At 30.6% G+C, this 15,373-nt stretch overlaps 3 protein-coding genes across 3 annotated transcripts; 1 reads left to right on the plus strand and 2 right to left on the minus strand.

Annotated features, from left to right (window-relative positions):
* Positions 1-2,090: 2,090 nt before the first annotated feature.
* On the minus strand, positions 2,091-3,984 carry LOC105646840 (transcription factor HHO5). Its single transcript, XM_012232775.3, has 5 exons — positions 3,733-3,984; positions 3,445-3,605; positions 2,809-3,010; positions 2,576-2,652; positions 2,091-2,459 (listed from the first exon to the last, which is right to left on the minus strand). Exons 1-5 carry the CDS (start codon positions 3,953-3,955, stop codon positions 2,340-2,342), a joined length of 783 nt encoding a protein of 260 aa, XP_012088165.1. The 5' UTR covers positions 3,956-3,984; the 3' UTR covers positions 2,091-2,339.
* Positions 3,985-5,498: 1,514 nt separating this feature from the next.
* LOC105646787 (transcription factor HHO5) lies at positions 5,499-9,243 on the minus strand. The gene is made up of 5 exons (XM_089720615.1): positions 8,998-9,243; positions 7,133-7,329; positions 6,395-6,578; positions 6,091-6,167; positions 5,499-5,780 (listed from the first exon to the last, which is right to left on the minus strand). Exons 1-5 carry the CDS (start codon positions 9,218-9,220, stop codon positions 5,733-5,735), a joined length of 729 nt encoding a protein of 242 aa, XP_089576741.1. The 5' UTR covers positions 9,221-9,243; the 3' UTR covers positions 5,499-5,732.
* A 3,322-nt stretch (positions 9,244-12,565) lies between these two features.
* LOC105646786 (large ribosomal subunit protein eL8y) lies at positions 12,566-15,263 on the plus strand. Its single transcript, XM_012232722.4, has 7 exons — positions 12,566-12,705; positions 13,148-13,195; positions 13,341-13,542; positions 13,756-13,925; positions 14,269-14,397; positions 14,496-14,588; positions 14,879-15,263. Exons 1-7 carry the CDS (start codon positions 12,703-12,705, stop codon positions 15,008-15,010), a joined length of 777 nt encoding a protein of 258 aa, XP_012088112.3. The 5' UTR covers positions 12,566-12,702; the 3' UTR covers positions 15,011-15,263.
* Positions 15,264-15,373: the final 110 nt, after the last annotated feature.

The raw sequence follows: 15,373 nt of genomic DNA on the forward strand, positions 1-15,373 counted from the left end.
GTCTAAATATAATATAAATATAAATGAACAAGCAACTAAAAGGAAATGGCAAGTTGGAACTTCCAGTAGCTATCAATCCTCACCAAACACCTCCAATGCCCCAGTTGTTGGATGCAAAACCTCTAACATTTCGAGCTGGATGCAAACTCAATACAACTTGTTTTTACAATGTAACTTACCATTTATATATGCATATACACTTATCCCTAGGATTCTACTTTAATTAGCAATTTTACACTAAAAATACGTATAATACCTAACAGAAAGAGAGAGAAAGGACGACCCATGTTAGTGATGTCGATATAATGTAGCCATAGGCAGGCCATGTGGGTGGGCTGAAATTTAGGGTCTTAGGCGTCAATGATGGATAATTTGCATACAGTAAGTTGTTCTTCTTTTTGAAAATTAATGTTAGTGGACGCGGCGGTTTGTAGACGCAAATACAGAGGTTAGAGATGATTGTGTATTTGAATGGCTTTAAAAAAAGGCGTCTTTGACTCTTTGTGACTGTCAATAATGGGAGACACCAATCTTTGGCTGACTGATTGTTGTATAAAATTTATTTTTCGTGTCAGATATACCTTTAGGATATTCGTCTGCCAACCTATTTTTTTATATATAAAAAAAGTTAGCGATTGAAAAATGGTTAATAAATAAAATTAATATTTTGAAAACTGAATTGATGATTGAATCGTAGAGAAAAAGATTCACTGAATTGAGAATTCAATCAAATTCAACACGATTAATTGAAATATATGATATTTTTAAATATAATTGAAAATATATGAGTTATAAATATTTGATAATTTGAAAAAAAAAATAAAAATGTTCAATTTAAATATAAATATTTTTTAAATATACATATTTTGTTAAATATTTCAGATTAATTTAAATAATAATGAGAGTTAATTGTAATAATCAATTATTGACTGCATCAAACGGTAAGTTGGATAAATATTGAATTGCCATCAACACGAAACGTCAGACTTGGTATATGAGCTGTCAACTTAAATGTTAATGAACAATTTTATACAATTATTTCTTCGCTCTTTTTTTCTCTTATTTTCCCTCTTGCCAAACAGTAAAAAAACCTTAATCATCCACTCTAGTAAGATGTACAATTAGTATTAGAGTTTGCTCTTGCTTTAACTTTTTGTCTAATATTTCATAGGAAAACATACATAGATATAAATAGTGGAGAATGGATATTTTTCATATATATTTTCTATATGGATATTCTTTAAAAATATAGTATACTTTTTTTTATTTTTCTTGCTATTAAAAAAATTAAGATAGTTTTGAATGACTAAGGGCTTATTCGGCAATTTTAGCATTCTAGTAGAAATTAGTTGTAATAACTGTCAGCTATTTTACTAGCTGCTGGAGGTTAGATATTAGTTGTTGGAGGTTATAGAAGTGTTCGGTAATAATAAGTGTTTGATTAGCTGTTTAATATAAAAAGATAAAAAAATGGTAAGATGATAGAGAACAAGAAAAACAAGTGATGGACATAGGAGTCATAAAAATTTATAAAATGGTAAACACTAATGAGCATAACTTTTTGTGACATATTACCTCAAACTCTAAACGTTAAAATAAATGTGACGTTATCGAACACAATAATTAATTAAAATAATATTTTAACTCAATCAAAACACTAAATACTACTCCAAATACTTTTGCAGAACAGAGCCTAAATATAAAATAATAACAAAATAACCTTTCACTTAATTTAAAAAACTGTACTATTAATCTGTTTTACATAAAATAAATCATAAAAAAATATAAACTGGTTTTTGTGAATCTAAAATTGAAGGAAAACTTTTCCCTCATACATTATTGAAACATTTCCCTGTCGTCTACAAATTAGAAGGTCTCTTTTCCTTCAACGGGGAAGGAGTCGAAGGACAGGAAAACTTTTCCTTCTGGTATGGAAACTGCTGAACACGTCATTTGTGTTTTTGTTCTCATTAACAATGGTAGAGGAGGGAGAGCCATCATCTGATTCAGTACTCAAACCAAAGAAAGAAGAAAGGATAATTGTAATTATAAAAGTTCATATTTAAAAGTTTGAAGCCTCACCCAGCAGCCTAAGTTAATTAGGGTCTAACTGAGGGGATTCAAACTTGTAATTTCACAATTTTACAGTACATTAATTAAACGAGAACCCATTAGCAAGAACTCGTCCCCTTCTATGGAAGTTAATAATGTTGCAATTCCCTTTATTGACACAACAGTGCAGGCACTACGTACTAGACTATTTAGTAATTAACTTAATTCTGCAAAACTGGTAACCATTCCAAGATTTCCTGCAGAAGCTTTCTTTACAGTATTGGTTTCTAGTTTCTGCTTCCAACAGTATTAAAAGTTAGCCGTCCTGGACGTTCCTTGACGATGGTTGTTGGTTTCCATTCTGACATCCATAGTGCAGAAACCTTTCTAATATGAAGCCGATATTTCTGGAATTAAGTATGAGACTTTGAATCATTTTTCTCTGCCAAAATTTAATAAAAGCTATGCGCAGATATAGATACGAAGAATGCTAAGTTGCTATCAGGTTTGCATATTATAAAACCTGCAAATGGCTTTTTACTTGATCAATTGTGAGCCCTTCAAGTTTCATGACTTCTTTTATTTGCTTTGGAGTTGCAGCTGCTCGAAAACAACATCAAATTCAAAGAAAAAGAAATTGAAGAAAAAGAACACTTCTGCAAGAAATTAGTATAATTTTTTTTGCTTTACATGATTCAAATTCCGGGTAAAAGTTTTTGATTTCTTTTTAACCACACTGCTTAATTAAGCACTCACCTTCAGGACCTCCAAGAAATTCCAGGGCGTCCACAAACCTGGAATGAAGTTCTGTTGTCCAAATTATTCTGTTGTTTTTACCTCTAGGCTTACCTCTAGGCATTAACAACATTTGCTTGGCCCGAAAATTCAATGTCTGATCATTCGCTCTGATCACACTCAAGCTGCCATATCCTACGCTTTTTTCAGGCTCCTCAACAGCCTGTTTAATTACAAACTGTCATCAGCTTAGAGATACTTCAATGGCAGAAAAAACTGCAAATAGTTTTTTTTTTTTCACAAAGATCCAAGTTGATTTTTTTTCCCCTTTCTAGGCAAGATGAGGAGTGTACTTACCAAGAAATCACTCATCTTAGAATCTGTTTGGTATAATGTCCTTTCTTTTGGTTTTTTTTAATAATAAAAATATTATTTTTAGAAAAAAATTTGGTTCTTTTTGCTTAAAGATGTTAAGTCATGAAAACATTTCGGAGTTCATATGGGACTCATTGCATTAGTGATACTATAATTGTAATTTTTTTCTCCTTTTTCACTTTTTTAATCAAGCTTTGCGCCTAAAATCCTGAAACGATAATAGTTTCACATAGAAAAGTATATATAAGGTAATTGTGATAATACTAAAATTAAGGGTTGCACCTGAATTTTAATTTCTTCAGGATCAAAAATTTCCCTCTGCATTATTTCATAGCCTCTCCTCTTCATTGCAAAAAACTCCATTACACCCCGTTCGTCACTACCGGGCTCAAATCCAGTTCCCTTCTTAATGTTCAGGACCGCCTCCTTCAGTGTCTCAATAGCTATATATACACACATAACCAAAATTTTAAAAACAGTAGTAATAATATTAACAAAATAAAAATCACAAGAAACTCATACAAAAAGATCATAAATCTAAAATCAAATAAAAAGAAGAAGAAAGCTGACCATCCAGAATGAGCAACATGCATTGAGGAAGTTCATTTTTAAAGAGTTGAACTTTTGAGAGTTCTTCTTCATGCTTTTTAAGAAAATTATTCAGAATTGTCAACTTCTCTGATGAGCTATCAATTTTTGATAATTCTTTCAGCAGGTTGGCTATGGATTTGGGAATATAAGAACCAGAGGTTTTAAGACTCAATCTCATCTCTGAAGGAGTACAAGAACCCATTTCTTTTATTTTTGTTCTTTGAAAGTCTTAATCAATCTCTCCTTTTGGAGAATCATATAGACTGCTAGGACTTAATATATATAGAGAAGGAAAAACAAATGTAGAAAGGATGGAATTTATAGGATTCAAAAACTGAGGTACATATTTGAAAGCCCATGTTGGGAATTTCCTTTATTTTAATTTTAATTTTTATTTATTGCCATTGAGTCTGCTGAACTCTTTCTTCTTTTTAATGTTTAGCTAGCCAAAATTAGTAAAAAGTAATGTTAGTAATTACTAATCAATGGTACCAGATTATGTTCCAGGCAATGCAAATTTATATATGTATATAAAAATATTCTAGACTGTGTAAATTTATAAAAAAATAAATTGTTTGACATTGAAATTAATTCTAGTTTTACAAATATATCCATTTGAGATTAGCTCGTGTTTAATGTTTTTTTTTTTGAAAGGGAGCTCGTGTTTAATGTTAACTGTAGTTGAAAAAATATGTGTTGGATCGAGCGCTGCCACAATCTTGACTAACAGTATTTTAGTGAAGAAATTATTTAGAAAATTATTAAATGTAAGTAATGCGAGCGAGAAGAATTAATCATAAATTTACCACCTTAAATATGTAAAACTAGAATCAGTAAATATGTAACAATTGAATAGCTTTTGATATTCATCCCACAATTATCCAAATAATCGAAGGTTAGATCCTCATGGATAGAGTAAATACTCACCGAGAGCGCTTTACTCTTTAGTAGGTCGATCTGGTACAAACAGGAGTTAATTCTAACCCAGTGGACTGGAGATGCCTGGGTTAAAACTAAAACAAATAAGGGTAGGTTTAATGTTGGCCAGAGAGTTTTGACTTACTAAGCTAGAACTTGTGCAATTATACGCCCTAAGCCAAGTTCATACTCTCTGTGTGTTTACCTAAAAGATTTCGACCCAATTGTTTGGTTAATTGCAAATGAAAAGTTTTAACCCCTTAAACTTGGTTAATTTCAAAAGTTACGATTTCAGGTTTAATCCTGATATGGAGTCTATTTCTGTTAATCCAATCACCTGTCAAATTTAACTTTGATATATAGTCTACTTCTACGAATCTAATCAGCTGTAGAGTACATAAATTTCTTCTCACTTTGCTCATAAATACTAACTTAAGAAGGAAAATCTGAGCAATTAATGAAATGTCAGAAAAGCCTTCGAGACCATCACACCAAATGTATGATATTGGTAAAACTATACAACTCAATTTAGTGTCATTTGTCAAAGAAAATATGAATTGTTGCAGGAATACACAGCCACGTTTCTCTATCTCTTCAACCTTATCATCTACTCATTGGAATTCAGATTCCCACTTGAAACTAACTTGTGCAGGTGGGTTTTGATTCCCTTCTGAACTAACTTTGACAAGTGTTCATCGAAACTGAACCTACTTTCTTTCCCTTAACCTAATAATGGAAAACTCCAATATTTAAATTCAATTATGCAAAAACAAACCAGCACATGGAAAAAGTAGCAAGCAGTTTCTACTTTTTGGATGAGAAATGAATAAGGCTAAATGCTTCCAAATTGTATACCAAATAAAAGTTCATTATAATTTATAAAATCACCAGGAATAGTCTTTCTGTTTTATGACAGTAATGCTTGCCATGCATGCACTGAGAGTTCTTTTATCTATTAAAAGAAACAAAGAAAAGGAAAAGTATATAATTGAAGTACTTAAGATTGTCTTCCATGGTGATGATGCTGGCAACAGGTGGCCTTGAGAAGAGAACAACTTTGATTACTCAGTTGTATTATATTGAGAGCTCCTCCAGATAATCCTGTATTTCTGTAGATTAACATTTAAATATCATAAGCATATGTACACAGGTTTTAATTTTAATTAATTAACCCTGAATAATTTAACTGGTTTGTAGTATAGTTTGACAGTGAATAACTTGAATTTAATAATGCGGTTGAGTTACTTTTATCTTAATTATTATATATTTAATTTTAATTATATAAGTTTATAAATGTTTCATACTAAGCCTAGTGGCTCAACGTCCCAGGTTTTTTTTTTTATCAAAAACAATTAGAAATGATAATAAATTAACAAAATATATATAATTTTTGAGAAAATTAAAAAAAAAAAAAGATACCTGCAAATGGCTTTTCACTTGATTGGTAGTCAACCCGTCAATCTGCATATGGTCTCTTATTTGTTTGGGTGTAGCTACTGCACAAAATGACCAAAATACAAACAAACAAAAATGTGAAAAAAATAAAAAATAAACAACTGATGGGAGAATAAAGGACAATTGTCAGAGGCCAGGTCATCGTATATGCCTTGGAAAAACAAAGTCAACTACTAGAAAGAAATTCCAGATAAGTAAATAAATGAATATTTTGAAATTAATTTATATAATAACAATAATAAAAAAAATAAAAAGGTGTAAGTCTAACCTTCAGGACCTCCTAGCATATGAAGAGCCATGACAAACTTAGCATGAAGCGGTGGTGTCCATGATCTTCTATTGTTCCTCCAAATAGGTTGTGTTAATGGCTTCAGCTTAGGCTCCTCTGTTGCATTCAAATTCAAGTTCATGGGAACTTCTTCTGCCCTTGGCATTGGACCAAATAAACCAGCCTAGGAATTGTATATATATGAATATTCACAGCCATAATAATAATGCAGAACTCACAAACGCTGAACTTGGCTTGAGTGTAGACAAAAAATTGAAAGCAAATTGAGGGCCTATATGCTGATATTTTTGAAACATATATAAAATTTCAAGGAGATAAATTAAATTTCAAAACATTTTAAGGGATCAATAAAAATATTTTTGAAAATATGTGTGTATAATTTAAAGAAGAAAAATCAAATTTTGAAAAACTTCTGAGTGGAGATCCTAGCCCTAAGATGGTTTGGTTCCATAGCATGATAGTGTTTTGACTAAGTCAAACTTTTACTTTTATTGTTTATATGTTCGGCAGCGTAGCATTTGTATTAGTGTTTAAAGTTTGAGGGAGCACATTATTGAAATGTCACTCTACTTTAACGTTTAACGAAATATTAGTAAAATAATTAACAATTAATAGGATAACTAACAACTACTAAATCAATTAATTTTGTACAATAGATCTTAAATATAATGATGATAAATTCAAAATAAATAAATAAATATGCATTTACATATATACCTGTCTCTTGTCACGATGATGAGTAGGATTAGTCCATTGTTGATCAAAAGAAGGGTTATTCAAGTCTAAGAAACTCTGTTGCTCCTCAAAATCCCTCTTCTTTGTAGCTATAGCATCCTTTGCTAGGCACCTCTCAGCTGCTTCAAGCCCCATTCCAATCTTTATTTTATTAATTTCCTCTTTCAATTTCTCCACAGCTACATATTATCACACCAAAATCCCTAATTAATTATTCAAGATACGTAGATTACTCAGAAAGATATTATCAATAAAAATTTAAGATTTTTTGCCGGAACATCTCATATTTAAAAATCTCACCAAAAATATAATATGTTTATGAAAAGAAAATAGTTATCACTATTGAGGTTTATTATCTACATCTCACCCCGTGAACGATTAAACGATCATCAAAAAATATAATTCTGATATATAAAAGATCATTAAAATATATGAATATCTCGCCAAAAAGATGAAAAAAGCTAATCAATTATCGATGTTTATTGTTTATCAATAAAAATTTAGGATTCTTTGCCGGATTGTGTCATATTTAAAAGTCTCGCAAAAATATGATTTATTTATGAAAAGAAAATAGTTAATGAACTGTTGAGTTTTATTATCTACATCTCACCCCATGAACGATAAAACGATCATCAGAAAATATAATTTCGATATATAAAAGATCATTAAAATGTTTGAATATCTCGCCAAAAATGAGATATTTATGAAAAGAAAAAAAGCTAATCAACTATCAATGTTTATTGTTTATCAATAAAAACTTAGTATTCTCTGCCAGAACGTGTCATATTTAAAAATCTCGCCAAAAATATGATATTTATGAAAAGAAATTCTTGAATCAACTATGAGGTTTATTATCTATATCTCACCCCGTGAACGATTAAACGAGCATCGGAAAATATAATTTCGATATATAAAAGATCATTAAAATATTTGAATATCTCACTAAAAAGATGAGATATTTATGAAAAGAAAAAAGCTAATGAACTATTGATGTTTATTGTTTATCAATAAAAACTTAGGATTCTCTGCCAAAACGTGTCATATTTAAAAATCTCGCCAAAAATATGATATGTTTATGAAAAGAAAATATTTAATCAACTATCGAGGTTTATTATCTATATCTCACCGCGTGAACGATTAAACGAGCATCGGAAAATATAATTTCGATATATAAAAGATCATTAAAATATTTGAATATCTCACCAAAAAGATGAGATATTTATGAAAAGAAAAAAGCTAACGAACTATCGATGTTTATTGTTTATCAATAAAAACTTAGGATTCTCTGCTGGAACATGTTATATTTAAAAATCTCACAAAAAATATGAGATATTTATGAAAAGAAAATAGTTAATTAACTATCAATATTTATTATATATATCTCATCTTGTGAACGATTAAACGATCATCGGAAAATATAATTCTGATATATAAAAGATCGTTAAAATATTTGAATATTTCGCCGAAAAGATGAGATCTTTATGAAAAGAATAAAAAAAGCTAATCAACTATAGATATTTATTGTTTATATCTCAACCTGTGAACCAACAGAAAGATCATCGGAAAATATAATTCTGTCAACATATTAATTTTACCACTATATATATAAAAGATCATTATAAAATTTAGATATCTTGCCAAAAAGATGAGATACTTCTGAACGGAAGAAAGCTAAACACTACTAACATCTGTTATCTATATCTCATCCCTTGAACCAATGAAAAGAATCGAAAAACATAATTCCGTTAACAAATTAAGTTAATCATTATTATATATATATATGATCATTAAAGATTTTTCTTTAAAAAAAATATATAAATTCATGGAGAAAGAAATAAAAAACTAACCATCTATCAGTAAGAGCCTACACTGAGGAAGATCTTGTTTAAAAACTTTAACAGAAATGAGTTCTTCTTGATACTTGAGAAGCTGATCATTTAGTACCAATAGCTTTACCTCATCACTTTCAGTCTTCGATAAATCTCTTATCAATTCAGATAGGCTTTTGGGTACATAAGATAGTTTTAGACCAAGGGTAAGCTCAAAAGGACTTGAAGAACTCATAATCATATAATAATCGTTACAAAGTCTGTATCAGGACTCTTACAAGAGGAATATATAAAAAGCCTCTTAGAAGACTTATATAGAAGAGCTGCGATGAGACATACTGAAAAAGAAAAAAGAAAAAATAAATAAGCATCTGGTATGTATCGAAAATTGGCTTCTGGATATCGCAAAAGACAAACTAGATTACGTGTGATGGATTCTTCATATATGCATGCACGCACACACAAACACACGCGCACGCCCACACACACCCCTAATACATTAAAGTACCTTGAACTTTCTAGGTTATTGCAATTACATCCAATGTTGACATTTGAGCCAATTTTACCCAAATTATGATTTTATGCACTTATAAAAAAAAGCAGCATTTAGCGACAGATTTTATCGGCAGACATTTTGTTGATAATTTTTGACAAATTAGTAGTTGGTTACCAATAAAATTCATCAAAATTAAGAGAAGATATATAATTTTCGTGACCAATTATTAATAGATTATAGATGAATTTTACTGATGAAATTAAATTTTATCAATAAAAAAGCATGTCATACATTTGCACTTAGTTTTACAATTTACCGACTGATTATTGACAAATTACCGGATAATCATCGATTAATTTCTATAAAAATTTTGAATTTTTACAAACCTAATTATAAAAAAGAGCAAGTTCCAAAGGGGTACATATGAGTTCAATATTTGTGCTAATGTTTATTTTAACACAAATGATAAAGATGAAGAAAGTGATGATACTTCCTACGATGAGGATGACTTAATTGGAGGATGAAGAGTTTGTAATTATAAGTGAAAATATAAAAAAGCTTAAGAGTAGTGTAATTGATAATAAGATGGGTTTGGGTCTTGGTGATGAAAGTATTTAGGTTTCTAATAAACCATAACCTAAAGTTGTAGGTTCTAGCAAGCAAGTTAGAAATATTAAAGATTATGATAAATCAGATACATAATATTCATCAACATGCAATAAGAGGAAGAAAAAGAAGAAGAAGAAATTCAAGAATATATATGATCCTCCATATGACCATAAGAAGCTTGTGTTAAGTATTGGCATGATTTTTTCTAATAAAAAACAATATGGAGCAACTGTTTCCAAGTACTCCTTATAACGGTGTTCAATGTCACATGAAGAAAATCAAGAAAAAGGGTTGGTTGTACGTATATTGATACATGTCCATGGAGACTGCATGGAAGTAGAAAAGGTAGGGATCAATCATGGATTATCAAGGCCTACCAAGAAGAGTATTGTGATACCCTAAACGAATTCTACATCGGCTAACACAAGGTGAAAGTGATATACATAAAAATGGACAAGCCTTAGACTAATAAAGCACATTTTGGGATTAGAGGTTAGGCTTTGACCCTGCAATAAGCCTTAGACTAGTTACTAGATTTGTTATTTGTTTATTTTAAAGAAGATTTAGGGTTAAACCGATTTATAGTTAGCAACAAAAGGTAACGAATAGGAAATTATCCATTTTAATTATTATACAACTTATATGTTTGCTTGAATTTCCTTTTTTTATATATGAGAAGGTTTATATGAGATAGTTGTAATGACTTAGTGTTGAATTGTATAATATTCATTTTATATAGTGACGAATTGTTAAAAAAAAAAAAAAAAAAGATTGGGTCAATGTCTTAATAAGGTGAGTAAAAGATTCATACAAGTCATTAAGTCAAATTACAGCATGGCTCTGATGAATGATATGATTCTTTTAAGGAAAATTTTGAAAACCATAATAAAGTAAGTTGTTAATGTTAGCCATTTGGAAGATGGTCAACCTTTCTAAATAACTTTAGACTGATTTGGTGATGTAATTATAAAAAGTACCTAACCTACTATAAGGAATAATGTTAATAAAAGAAAGTTTTTAAATAAAATCAATAATAGGATTGAAAAAATTTTATTTAGACGCTACTTAAATTACATAAATAAATAAAATAAATCATATTTTACTTAGTCCGACTTTGGTCCAATTATATAAAAAATAAATAATTATGTGGGGAATCAGTTAAAATCTTTTATTATATCTGTTTATTGTGAAAAATATCCCATATTAAAGAACAATTTATGCAAGCGTGAGAGGTAGTGAATATATTACAAATAAAGAAAAAACTCAAAAATCTGAAAAAAAAAACAAAGAAAAGAAAGCAAATTCTGAAAATAGAGATTCCGAACTCAGCCTTTTTCAAGATATTTTTTATTTCAGGATTACATTACATATACATAGATACTCACGAAAATATCTACATTTTACTCAACAACTTCTTCTGAATTTTATGTTCTCCTTCAATATTTATCTACATTGAAATTAATTAAAATATATGGCCTAAATAAATATTTTAACTAAGGAATTTGTGAGTCCATCACACGTGGCTCATGCGTTACTCGAGCAACTATTTCTAATGCTAATCAAATAGTTTGAAGAGAACCTCCCTCTTATTACGGAGCAACTTAATAAATATCAAAAATAAGGTTTCAAATTAAATCGAATATTAGAAAAGTTTAGAAATTAATATAATTTGAATTTTGATAAAATAAATTAAGTAATATTAAAAATAACCTTAAAAAGAAACGACTACTATAATTCAACCACAACGACCACAACTGACGACTGACTTTCGGCAAACGGCAATAGTAGCAAAGGTAATAGGAATAAAGCAACGAGGCAACCATGACAAAGACAACAGCAACAACGCCGACAACATGTTCCACAATGTTTGGAATGCTATAATCAATTACTAAAATATGGACTTGGCCCAATTGAAGATACATTACATAACAAACAAATAAATGATGCAGCCCAATAGCTTTATAGAATGTCATTCTTCAATTTCTTTTAACAGTAAATTGTCTTTTATATCATTTTTATCTTGGGCCAGCCCAATAGCTTCTATACTAAAGTTGGTCCATTTATTTCTATTCATCGAATAATATTGGACTTGGCCTGACTAAAATATTGTTTCTACTTTATAAATATTTCAAGTGATTTTGATAGCTATATTTTAATTGTTAAGATTATTTTATAATTTAAATTTTCTTATATATTATACATATAAAATTTCAAACTATTAGATATTCTTACAATTTTATTAATAATTAAAAATGGTTAATTGAAAGTTAATTTAATATAATTATAAAAATGAATAAGCTAAAACATTTGATATTACAAAAATATGCTCTTTCAAAAAAAAAAAAAAATAATAATAATAAAATAATTCTATATTTTTCGGCCTTAAAAGGTAAAAATAGAAAGATTTCCATGCTACTAGATAATAAATAAAAGAACAGGGACTAGACTGCAAAAAAGAAATTAGGGTTTTCGTATACAGTCTGTACACTCTGCCTCTTGGTGCTATCGCAAAGCACTTAAATACTCAAGCCTGCCGCTAGAGCTACCCTTCGAGCTCCAGCCTTTCATTGAACGGAGATTAGCGTTCTTCGTCTTGATCTGCACATCACCTAAGCCACATGGTACCATAGTCTTTCTCTCTTCTTTGCATAGCCATGACAGTCTTTATGTATAGATTTGTGAATTTATATGCTATTGAAAGCTAGATCATTTTCCTCTTCTGGGTAATAATGGTAATCTAAATGAACGCAGGCTCGGTTTGGTACGCCTTAATCGAATATAATGTAGTGTAATAAAATGCACTTTTAGTTCAATTGTTGTTGTCTTGTTGCTTATTATGCTGGAATAGTTGGGCGTATAAACACTGGACATCTGCATAGGAAATATGTATTATTAAATATTAACCAACCTAGAAAAGTTTTACCTTTAAGAAATTTTGTTTTTATTTTTTTGTGCAATTGCTATTCGAATTGTATTACTCTATTGAAGTCCTGTATATTGGTTTTCTTGATTTATGTGTCCTGTTTTGTTTCATTTCCTCTCCGTGTCTTATATTTGTTACAGGCTCCGAAAAAAGGTGTAAAGACCCCAGCTTTGGCAAAGAAGAAGCCTGTAAGTAGTCTCTCTCCATCTGTCTCACAACACACTCGCATAATATTTTCTGCATATGATGTTACTTCAGTTTTCTATTCAATTTGTAAGTTTGATATGTTCTTCAGATCTAAAACTAATTATTTCATTGACTTGATAATTGTAGGAAAAGGTTCTCAACCCTTTGTTTGAGAAGCGACCCAAACAGTTTGGAATTGGCGGTGCCCTGCCACCGAAGAAAGATTTAACTAGATTTGTCAAGTGGCCTCATGTTGTTCGTATCCAGAGGCAAAGGAGGATTCTGAAGCAACGCCTGAAGGTTCCTCCTGCCGTGAATCAGTTTACAAAGACACTTGACAAGAATCTTGGTAGGATTTTTGTTTCTGTCCTAGAAACTGTGATTAAATTTTATGTTATTTCAGGGGATTATCATGCATCTTAAGTTTGCATGAATAATGCGCATGAATGCTGTCAATATCATGGTGTTAGGCTGGAGATATTGTGATTACTTTACATGGCAACTGCAGTTGATTTTGCTGATGCCAACTTGTTCAACCTTTTGTGATTGTTTTATGTTACAGCAACCCAACTCTTTAAGTTGTTGCTCAAATATAGACCTGAGGATAAGGCAGCAAAGAAGGAAAGGCTTCTTCAGAGAGCACAAGCTGAAGCTGAGGGGAAGACTGTGGAATCAAAGAAGCCCATTGTTGTTAAATATGGGCTTAACCATGTCACTTACCTCATTGAGCAGGTATCTATTTTGTTCCTCGCTCATTTTTCCTTCCCACTAGGTAATTAATTGATAATGCTCACTGGACACCTAATTGGGGAGTTCTTTTGTCATATTTGTGATTAAGGATGTGTTAGAAATTTTATTTTATGTCGGTTAATTTCAGCCTTTACCTTACCTTCTTCTTTTCTCTACATCTTAATATTTGCTATCTAATACATTTTATGTTTTATGCTCTTTGATTTTGTTTACTTTTGTTAGTTCTTTTAGAGTAGTATATTGAATGATCAGTACTTGCATGCTTATGGTAGTGTCACTCCATGCTATAATTTTTCTTCTGAACAAAACTCTATTTTGCTTGTAGAACAAGGCTCAATTGGTGGTCATTGCACATGATGTCGATCCTATTGAGCTTGTTGTTTGGTTACCTGCCTTGTGCCGGAAAATGGAGGTCCCTTACGCAATTGTGAAGGGCAAATCACGTCTTGGAGCGGTGAACTTTCTGCACTCATTCCATCTATGTAGTTATCTTTATGAATAGGTTTGTTTGGAAACTGACCCGTTGTGGTTGAAACTCTGATAAACAAACAGATTGTCCACAAGAAAACAGCTGCAGCTTTATGCCTCACATCTGTTAAGAATGAAGATAAATTGGAATTTAGCAAGATTTTGGAGGCAGTCAAGGTAATGAATAGTTTAATAGTTAATGTCAGTGATGGCAGAAGATAATATAGTGGCCTATTATTTATAGCACCATCTAAAAACAGCTCTTTTTCGTGCTTTCATATGAATTTTGCTTTCTTGGAAGAGGCATGCTGTTTTGATTCGCTCATTCTATATTAGGCTGATATTTTTGTCATAGCATTACTTTTGTTCTTAACATGGTCTCCCTATTCTTCATTGTAATTTTTTGGTTTCAAGTTTATTACTTCTGTTTCAAAATTTTCACTTGTTTATTCTTGAATTGAATTTAGGCTAACTTTAATGACAAGTTCGACGAGCACCGTAAGAGATGGGGTGGTGGTATTATGGGCTCCAAATCTCAGGCCAAAACCAAAGCTAAAGAGAGAGTCTTGGCAAAGGAGGCCGCACAAAGAATGTCCTGAGCTTCTAGTGAGTAGTGGAGAGAAGTTATGACAAGAAGGAAGTTCTGATGATGAATTTTGCATTTCTTTTCGGTTGTATGTTTTGCTTTGATCTAGTAGTCCAGATATTTGACATGTCTTATTTAAATTTTTGGTGGGAGAATGAGTACTTATTGCGTACTTTCTGTTTATTTGATATGCAGATACGATTAGTACTATTGTTTGGTTTTCTAGCATTTGAGAAAGTATAATCCAAAATCTGAATGTTACTAAAGACATGATGTATATTGAAGTGATCGAGATAGGGTTGAAGCGTTGTTGGTTAAAACAAAATATTGTTAATTGGGCAAAGTTAATTGCCAGATATGAAGCAGCCATCAAATT

This window comes from Jatropha curcas, chromosome 4 (assembly GCF_041381405.1).
Source record: "Jatropha curcas cultivar XTBG-Jc1 chromosome 4, XTBG_Jcur_1.0, whole genome shotgun sequence".
Classification (NCBI taxonomy): domain Eukaryota; kingdom Viridiplantae; phylum Streptophyta; class Magnoliopsida; order Malpighiales; family Euphorbiaceae; genus Jatropha; species Jatropha curcas.

Bases quoted from the DNA above. Each gene is read 5' to 3' on its own strand.
- LOC105646840 (XM_012232775.3), bottom strand. From the start codon at position 3,955: ATGGGTTCTTGTACTCCTTCAGAGATGAGATTGAGTCTTAAAACCTCT. The intron at 3,606-3,732 runs GTCAGCTTTCTT...GTGTATATATAG, and splicing joins CATGTTGCTCATTCTGGATG to CTATTGAGACACTGAAGGAG. The intron at 2,460-2,575 runs GTTTTATAATAT...ACTTAATTCCAG, and splicing joins AAGTAAAAAGCCATTTGCAG to AAATATCGGCTTCATATTAG.
- LOC105646787 (XM_089720615.1), bottom strand. From the start codon at position 9,220: ATGATTATGAGTTCTTCAAGTCCTTTTGAGCTTACCCTTGGTCTAAAA. The intron at 6,168-6,394 runs GTTAGACTTACA...CATTTTGTGCAG, and splicing joins TATGCTAGGAGGTCCTGAAG to TAGCTACACCCAAACAAATA. The intron at 5,781-6,090 runs GTATCTTTTTTT...GTTAATCTACAG, and splicing joins AAGTGAAAAGCCATTTGCAG to AAATACAGGATTATCTGGAG.
- LOC105646786 (XM_012232722.4), top strand. The intron at 13,196-13,340 runs GTAAGTAGTCTC...TGATAATTGTAG, and splicing joins CTTTGGCAAAGAAGAAGCCT to GAAAAGGTTCTCAACCCTTT. The intron at 14,398-14,495 runs GTGAACTTTCTG...ATAAACAAACAG, and splicing joins GCAAATCACGTCTTGGAGCG to ATTGTCCACAAGAAAACAGC.